Below are 9,622 nucleotides of genomic sequence, written 5' to 3' on the forward strand. Positions count from 1 at the left end.
CTATTGATGTGGATAGCTCTCTCCCACGACTATGAAGAGATGATGAAGACCTAAGGATGACCTCTATTGTGCCTCAAGGGAAAGGACGGAGCAAAGTAATAGACACGGAGTTGCTTAATAATATCAACCTTTATTGGCTTAATAATGATGTGATGAAAAGATGGGTGATAAGATACGAGGATGCAAAGGCAAGAAGACAAGGAAAAGGGTCCTCTTTTGTACATACCATGGATCTCGTGTGCCATACCCTCAGCATCTAAAAGCACTTCCAAAGGATATTCATCTGGATTGGCTACTTGATGAAATGGAGAGAGCAGAGAGAGACAGGATGCATATCACAATGGAAGAATGGGAGTATGCTAGGGGATGCATGAGCAAGGTCGGTATATAGAGTGTTATGCATAAGTTAGGAGCTTCCAACAATTTAGACTGATTATTTAATTGATTTTGTCTTGGTGTAGTATACTATGTTCAATGCTATATGGTGTGAGGGCAAGCATTTTCGGACACAACGGATTGATGATAAGAGAAACACACAAGATTGCGGCATTATTGCTAGCTTTGAGGGAGCCAATAGAGCCATGGATGATTATTGTGGCATAATCCAAGATATTATTATGCTTGACTTTCAACGCTTCTTTGTGTATGTTTTGAACGTCAAGTGGTTTAAGGACAGGGTGGAAAGAAGCCCTAACGCAACAATCAAACGCCGTGCTGCAAGTGGCTTTGGCTGTTTTAGTTTTTGTATTGCATGTGTTTAGCTTGTATGAGTGAGGATGTGGATCTTCTAATGCAAGTATATTGTAATAAGAGCATTTAAAGCATTGATGTACATGGAAGTGTAGTGTCCCTTATGTAAACTCTATGCTACATATACGTATGTACTATTATAATAGCTATATAAGTTCATGGACTCTTTCTTCATTTTCCTTTAAAACTATTCTTAGTAAAGGAATTTCTTTCAATGACATTGAAGAAAATGGACATAGTACATAAGCATGAGGAGCTACACTAAAAAGAAACAAAGAACTACTTTATATGGAGCTTTGTGGGCTTTATATCATAATTTAGAACTACTTTATGGTATAAATCTTTTTTTAAAACAAGCAATTACATATAGGTGAACATCAAGCATGCTAGTTTGTAATTTCCTAAAATAACAATTTACACAATATGTATTTTTTTTCAGGATTAAAAAGTCATGAATGCATTTCTTAGTAATCATCTTATAGCTATACCTAAATTATCAACTGGCTCATTCAAGTCATGTAGTAAAAGCAAAATGATGTACGAGAAGAGAGCATGCTATTTGATGAATTTCCTGAATTGTACAATTCCACACAAAACTTGGTCTTGTAATGGGTTAGCTGATCAAGGCACATTGCATTATAATAAAAAGTTTGTCTCTTTATGCTTGGTGGATTTGACTAAAATTGTGCAATCATTTGAAATCATATCATCATCAAGTTGATTTCTTATAAACCAAATGAATTAGAAGAAAAGTGATACAAAATATTAACTTAAATATGACTATATGGCAAAACTTTTATGTTGACATTGATTTTATGCCGGATCTATGAATCGCAATGGATTTTACCATGATCTCTCCCTTACATCTTATCTTTATCTTGCTACTTCAATCATTTATGCCTAACGAGAGCAACATCACTTTTTTCTAGGACCACATGAAAAGAAAAGTTAAACTCATACGATTATTTGGTATAAATCTATAAGCAACAGAAAAGGTTAATAATTATCAACTACGTCTTGGAAAAGTCATGGTAAGGACAATCTATTTGCATTGATTAGATTTTATAACGTTATCCTTTTAAGAGATGGATTTTTTATGAACTTCTTTCATAATAAAAAAATCTTGAAGATTTTTTAAACTTTGTATACCCTACTAACAATAATAGTGTCCAACATCGCCCAATACTCAACACTTGTATTTTACAAATTTATAACTTTCGTTGGCATCTAAAATGTTGCACCTTTGAGGCCAAATTTATGAAAGGAGAAGCTTAAGTTTTAATTGATTTGAATATTTGGCCAATATTCTGAATTTAGAAAATGCATGTTCTAGCATTTTGTAATATTAAGAGTATACCTCCCTTAGAACATACATGCTAATTCTTAATATCTATAGTAATATTACTTTAACAAGGTCCCAAAAAGCCTCTTGATAAACATAATCAAGTAAGGTTATATTGATGGACTATGTTAGGTATTGCATAATGCATATGGTTTGTAAAATAGATCTGTTGAAGCATAACAAGTAATGTTAAGAAATATGGCTTTAGGGATCATTGAGGTCTAGTTATGAAAATGAGTATCATAGAATAAGCTTATTTGTAAATGTATTCATAATTGATTTAAGCATTTACTTGAGGATTGAGGTTCTACAAGGTCATCAATGTGGATAGAAACTGATTGTAGGCATACGTTTATAGGTATAGAGATGCTTCCTACATAAGAAAAATGTAAAAGTGCAGGTGTAAGCGATGTAATAATGCACAGATATTTGACTTTAATAAAGTGATAAGGTATAGAAATACATGCAAAACTTTAAGCTATGTGACTTTGGAACTAAGGCAAGATGGCATGGCATCTTAAGATATATCGATAAGAGGATGTATTTGATACCTATCATGGGATTATTTTTGTGCTACTTGGAAATGAGTGATGCATGTGGTTCTATGACGATCCCTTGTCTCTTTACCGCTATGGATGGTGGGGTGCATAGTTACTTGCTAGAGGAGTAAGGGTTTTAAGAGTGTGCTAGTAGGTGTTGGTGAGCATAGGATACTTATGATTTCGAGAGTGGAGGGCGCTAATGTGGAAACAAAGAGGACCATGGGGGGCGGGTGTAAAAAGAGAAAAAGGGGAGGAAGGATGTTTGAAGAAAGCATTGTGAGGTGGGTTAGCACGTTGAAATGGGAGCTGGGGGTCCCCTTGCATTGGGGAGAGAGTGTGTGGAAGTGAGAGTATGTGTGAGACAGGGAGTCACATGTGGTTGTGTGTGGGAGTGAGGGCCTACGTCTCGAAAGCCACACAGGATTTATCATGTCAATTATGGGGGCAGGGAAAAGTACGTGAAAATTATAAGAACGGAGAGGGTGAGTGGTTTTTGGTTTTGACTGAGGGAGTGTACTTTGGGAGGCTCTATCGACTAGTCAGTTACTGTGCTGTCTTGCACTAGCCGCCTGGGTGGCAGCGTGCAGGCGTGGGGGGAGGGGGGGGAGGGGGGCTTGATGTGGAACTCCCACAAAGATTACAGAGGTTTGGGCCCACAAAAAGCAGACACACACGCACAGCTCTAATTGAAAAACACAATGTGTCACACGACAGAAGCACATAATTCACAAGAGCAGAAGCCTGTCGATCTCTCTCTCTCTCACCTACACACTCACAAAAGAGAAAAAAAAGAACGTCCGAGCGAGTGCAAGCTTACACAGCTTCAAGCCTTCACCTTTGTAAACACACACACACACACACACACACCCGGAGTTACTCTAACCCTTGTTGCTAGAGTAGTCCAACTTTTCTTTAGTTCCCCTCCCGAGTCCACAAGGGGGTGACCCGTCTCTCTCTCTCTCTCTCTCATTTCTGTGTCGCGGCTACCCCCATCCCCTCATTGCTGCTTGTCCCCTTGATTACCCACCGCCCCCTCCTCCCACGCCCTGGTCTGTACTTGTCCCTCCGTTCCTTGGCTTCTCTCCTGACTCTTCTCAGTCCTCAGTCCTGTAGTCGCTTTGGATTCACCACCACACACCCTTTCTCTCTCTCTCTCTCTCTCTCTCTCTGTGATCCCTCCTTTTGTATCCCTCTCTCCATCTCTTCTTTATTCCTGCCTCATCATCCACTTCTTACACACCCCGCTTCTCCTCAGCAACCCTTCCTACCTTCTCTCTCTCTCTCTCTCTCTCTCTCTGTAGCTAGCTCCCCAGCTTTCCTCCTCCTCTTTTTTTTTTTGAAACCCATACCACTCCTCCTCGATTAGGTTGCTTTCCTCGCCCTTGTCTCCCTTCCATCATCCATCCCTCCTGCTCTCCTATCCTTCCTCCTGTTTCCCCCTCTCTGATTGCTCACAAATCCCGACGGCTTTGCTCCTTCCCTAATCATTACCGTCCTCTCTAATCTTGCCGCTCTGCCTGCCCCTCACCGATCGATCTTGGTTACCCCCTCCCTTGGTCCGTCGGTAGGCTTCTCCTCCTTGTCCCGCTGCTACCCTCACGGATTTAGAATGTCGCTTTGGATTTTCTCCTCCTCCTCTCTGAATGCTTGATTTCTTTCTGCCTTTGTGGGATCTTTCTTTGCCGAGTGTCTGCCTCTCGCTTTCTTAACGAATTTCCTGCAGTTGCTTCCTGGAATCTGTCCCTATACAGTCGAACCAGATGTCCTTTCCTATTCCGTTTTCTTGTGAAAGTCTCGGAAATAGGTCTTGAAGCTGCTATGCGCCATAGGGATGGCTGCTCCGCTCGACGTCATTGCATGTCTAGCAGCAGTAAACAGAGCTTCTCCGAGACAACAACTCTGCCAGAATCGGGGGAGAACGTTACAGAAGTATGAGAAACTTGAACGTGACTTCTTGTGCAGTAGCACGAGTTGATTTCTTCTTCATCGCTCTTAAACCGTCAAGATTTAAGAAACCTTGAACGAGTGACATCCCACGTCGGAGTGATGGATCTTGGGGGCCATGAAGGAGCTGACATTCCCTTACCGGCTATGGCGTCGAGCTTCATGCCTAATATGCACGACGCTGCTGCAACAGCCAAGGTAAAGGCGCTGACGACAGGAGGGAACGGTTTCACGGGAGGAGTAGGAGGAGGCGGCAGCAGCAGCAATGGGCCGCACATGGAGGAGGTTCGTGTAGCTCCGGCGATGGAGCTGAAAGCGAGGAAGCCTGCCAAGTACAGAGAATGCCAGAAGAACCACGCAGCGAACCTCGGGGGCCATGCAACTGATGGATGCGGAGAATTCATGCCCAGTGGAGAAGAAGGTACGCTAGAGGCGCTGCGATGTGCAGCTTGCGACTGCCATAGAAACTTTCACAGAAGAGAGATCGAGGGCGAGCTCTCATGCGACTGTCGCTACGGCTCGAGAGACAGGAAGAGGATTGGACCACTTTTCCCTCCTCCCCACGTTCCACTACCTCTTCCCCCTCCGGGTTTGCTGCAGCCTCGTCCTTCCTCGCAGATGATCATGGCGTTCAACCCGCCTCTTACTGATTCCGAGGACTTCGAAGGGGGAATGATGTCTCCATCGTCGTCTTTGAAGAAGCGCTTTCGGACCAAGTTCACGGCACAGCAGAAGGAGCAGATGCTGGTGTTCGCTGAGAAGCTGGGGTGGAGGATTCAGAAACACGACGAGGTAGCGGTGCAGCACTTCTGTGCTGAAGTTGGCGTGAAGAGGCATGTTCTCAAGGTGTGGATGCACAACAACAAGCATACGTTGGGCAAGAAGCCACCATCTCTGTGAAGAAAAAAAAGAGAACAACACAGAAAAAGCTATGCACAACGAGAAACAGAGAACGCTGGGCAAGAAGCCTCAATCTCCAACATGAAAGAGAGCTACAGATCAGGGTTTTTGGAAACCCTTAGCACTGTTTACAGTAGTCTGACCCTGTAGATGTAGACGCCAGCCGGCAGCTAGCTAGTGGCTAAAGATTTCGTTGCTTCCCCTTAGAAGAATCATCATCTTCGTCATTTCATCAGGCTTGGAGCGCGCTCAACACCGTAGCACGCTCTGAAAATACACAATAGCTTCAGCTCCACGACAACTTCTCATCTTCTTCCAGTTGAGAATTTCGTTTCGAATGACATGCCGTCCAATGGTCTTACGTCAATTTCTCTGTATTATATAGTAGCCTTACATGCTCATTGTTCTAGTTTGCAGCTGCCACCCTTTCCGGCTGGCCATGGTAAAATTACGCACTGCTTCTCCTGCAACTGTTCACTTTGCTTTCCTGTGTCTCGAATTTTTAGGTCTAAGGTCTAATACATGCGGAGTTTCTCGGTCATCTTGTCACGAGTTGTCTTTCATTCTTTTCAATCGTGTCGATTCCCTTCCTTCAAGCTGCAGATCGAGCAGCATCTTGGGTTAGTTGGGTATTTTACTGAAATCGCAACAAATGGAGATATTATTACACAGTTGCCACTTGTTGCAGGACGATAATCTTGTACTTTTGCATTTGGTGTGTATAACAATTCGAGTTCTTGCATTTCCCTCGGCAATGTCGATTACGTTCGGAGTATCCGTTGTAGCGCGCCACCGGCGTGCCTGTCAGCATAATGATCCAAGCAAGCTTGACGACTGGCCATACAGCAGGTGGTATCCGACTGTAGGCAGGCAGCAATGGCGGGCCGGTTGGTGCACTTTGAGGCTGAACAGTGAGGTCTCGAAATTTGAGGCGGAGTCGTAATTTCGAAAACCCTCAAGGACCGGGTTTCCTCGGTATACGAGCTCGGCGTGCTAAAAATACATGGATGATAGATACCTATATCAAATCTAAACTTCTCATTCGTCGTGCGAAAATATAATCTCCATTCCGTAATTCTGTTCTGGGTTTCGTTCAAAGCGGCTACGAAGTCCTGATGCTCGTATGCAATCGTTCCCAGGCGTACTGAATGCTTCTTCTCCCGATTTCCCACTGCGCAGCTACGAATTGGCAAATCGCCAAGTTCTTGTGCTTGAAGGTTGAATCGTTAAGCTGCCTCCTGGCGTACTGATGAATGCGTTTTACTTCTGCGGCCACTTCTCATCTCACGATTTTGAACTAATCGTTGTCATTCACGCTGGTGTTAAGTCAGAAAAGTTTGTGGAGAGAAGCTGGATGAATTAGCAACGTCAGACAATGTAGTACGTGTAATGCAGAAAAGGAACGTAAGTGGGCATACCGGCACCTGCGACCGGGTAAGATCCATTCCCACACAACTAATCTTCTTCGTTTAATCTATAAGTCACTTCGTTCGACTCCGTTCGACAAGAGGACTATGTAAGGGGGCTACATAGCATGAAGAACAACAGCATTCAGTTGTCTGGTTTGTACTCAAGGCCAAAACCCGTTACAAGCATCAACGTAACCACAAGTGCCACACCCACATCTACACGTGGCATTGCCTTGATGGCAACCCACCGCCCCAAGCCTCCCTAGGGTTTTATAAGGATTCGTTCTTATTAGGTAGTATACAACATGGTCTCTACTTGTTGAATAGGTGAGTGTGCGCTATCTCTGGAGTGTTCATAGTCATACACCATTTGGTGATAATTTTTGGGATTGGGATAGAATGATAATCTTCTACAAGTAAACAAGTTTGCATGGTCAGTAAACAAGTTTGCATTTGACCGTGTGGGGCTTTAAAAGGCCTTATTAATTTAGAGATCTAATATGTACTACACTATGCTTTAGAACAAAAGGCATAGGTAATCCATATGTGTCAGATTCACGTACATGTTTATTATTTGTTTTTTGGTATTGTTGCTTAAGTGAGCCTCTTGCTTTTACAGAGGATGAGGACTACTAAACAATTGATTGACTCGCAAACATTATGTAAAATTAGATATCACTTGTGGGATGAATCTTGATCCATGATAAAAATGTATCATTTATAGACATACACATGTCTAGCTATTAATTTAGTGAGCAGAAAGTTAGTAATGGTGTTTAGAATGTAAGGACATACCTTCGCTTCCCACTGTTGTGTCAAGCACTTAGTAAAGTCAATTGTATAGTGATAGTGTTTCTAGAAAACTATAGAGAATGAAGAATGATATCCCAAGCCATGAGTTCGAATGGTATGTGACATTTGTTAATGCTTCTAGGAAACTTCGAGGCTTTATGGTGAGATCATTGTTTTCCTTGACAAACTAGACAATACTTGAGGTAAAAGACAATGTACACGTACTTGTGATTTTGGCCAAAACGACACTTAGGATGCGGCAATAGAATGGGTGAGAATGAAAGTATTCAATAAATATTTTTCTAAAAGCTATTGGAGTACATGCATGAGAGAAATTGTTGCTGACTTGAATAAAGGACATTATTTTCTAGGGCATAATGTTTTTAATTTGGGTGTGGACTTGTATATGGGATAACGGAGGGACTATAGGGGTTGCGGATAAAGAAAGCCTTCAAGTAGGTTAGAAGAAGTACAAACATATTTTGGGACAAGGCACCAACAATGAGATTATTTTTATGAGCGTTACCAAAATTCGATCGACTATGTATGAGTGAGGACTTTTGTTGATTTTCACATTCTACTACAATGATTTATGCTTTAGAGGTAGCATCCACTGCTTACTTTTATAGTTGATGTCCTAGTGAATAATTATTGCTCTTACATAAGAATAGTAATAATATTTTCTTATAGATTAAGTGGTCAGGGACCCAAAGCATTCATAAATCCATATTGTCACCTCTACTTCATTTATGAGAAGATGATATGTATATGAGTTTCTTCAATTCAAGAATTATATTCACAAGAAAGAATGGGTCAAGTACAAAATAAAGAATAAAGAATTATACCCACAAGTAAAGCTTGGGTCAAGTAAAGAATGGGTCAACCAAATGGGTCAAGTAAAGAATAAAATGTCACAAAATCAAGCCATTCTAAATGTAATGTTACTTCACTACTATATTTATGGTTGATGCCCTGCCCATGATATTTTTAATAGTCTTAAAGAGTAAAATATCAAAACGTATGAGCTTGTAAATCATATAAATCCATTCATTCTCCTCAAGTTCTTTATGTTTTGAATCTCTAGAATCTGATGAAAAATCCATACAAATATGGAAGCAATGGTCTTTACAACTACACCCAACATCAAAAGTACAATTTGTGAGCTATGATTGTATCTATATGAAAATTACATTGTAGATAAATCCCTAGTTAAATTTATGTTCTTGAGAACATCTCTAAATATAGGCCTCACTAGTTTATTTATGGTTGATGTCTTGCCCCCAATATTTTCTACAATGGGAGTTGCTCGCAGAACCTGCAAATCATTGAAAAACACACAAAAAACTATACACAAAAATATGCATGATCTTTCAAAACTAGCAATCGGAAAATATAACAAGCACGTTGGGTGCAATCTCCCCCCATAGTAGTGGTGCTCGTCTTCCACTTCCTATGTATTTAATTTATTCAACATAGCTTGCCTTTTCTAGAAATAGAGTTCTCTTTTCCCACTTTAGTTAATATGCTTAGGCTAAGCCTCTAATGTTCCAAAAATTAAAATATGTACATGAGCATTTGAAATTTAAAAAACTAGGCTTTTTGAAGTAAGCCTTATTTATTTCCCGCATCACTGGTTGCGCCTTACGAGCATAAAAATGCTTGCGGCCAATAGCCATCACTTGATTAGTTACTCTTCCCCTAAATTCACAACATCCATCAATAATGCAAATATTTCAAGAATAAGAAACCTTGGAATCAATCACCAATATTATTCAATCTTTCAGCATTTAAGCGATGCAAAATCAATAAATCATAAATGGATGGTGCACAGATGCGACACATACCATTGCATGGTGCACACACTGCTACACATGCATAAAATTATATGGATGGTGCACACATTGCTACACATACCATCATCATGTAAGTTGTGCACACATTGC

General features: G+C 41.1%; 1 protein-coding gene across 1 annotated transcript; it reads left to right on the forward strand.

Annotated features, from left to right (window-relative positions):
* The first annotated feature begins 3,889 nt into the window (after positions 1-3,889).
* On the forward strand, positions 3,890-6,030 carry LOC147885180 (zinc-finger homeodomain protein 2-like). The gene has a single exon (XM_087397377.1). The coding sequence runs from the start codon at positions 4,681-4,683 to the stop codon at positions 5,476-5,478; it is 798 nt and encodes a 265-aa protein (XP_087253503.1). The 5' UTR covers positions 3,890-4,680; the 3' UTR covers positions 5,479-6,030.
* The last annotated feature ends 3,592 nt before the right edge of the window (positions 6,031-9,622 follow it).

Source organism: Dipteris shenzhenensis, chromosome 26 (assembly GCF_047967505.1).
Source record: "Dipteris shenzhenensis isolate YYH24624 ecotype China chromosome 26, Dip_SZ_1.0, whole genome shotgun sequence".
NCBI lineage: Eukaryota > Viridiplantae > Streptophyta > Polypodiopsida > Gleicheniales > Dipteridaceae > Dipteris > Dipteris shenzhenensis.

Coding starts and splice junctions, on each gene's coding strand:
- LOC147885180 (XM_087397377.1), top strand. CDS start 4,681: ATGGATCTTGGGGGCCATGAAGGAGCTGACATTCCCTTACCGGCTATG.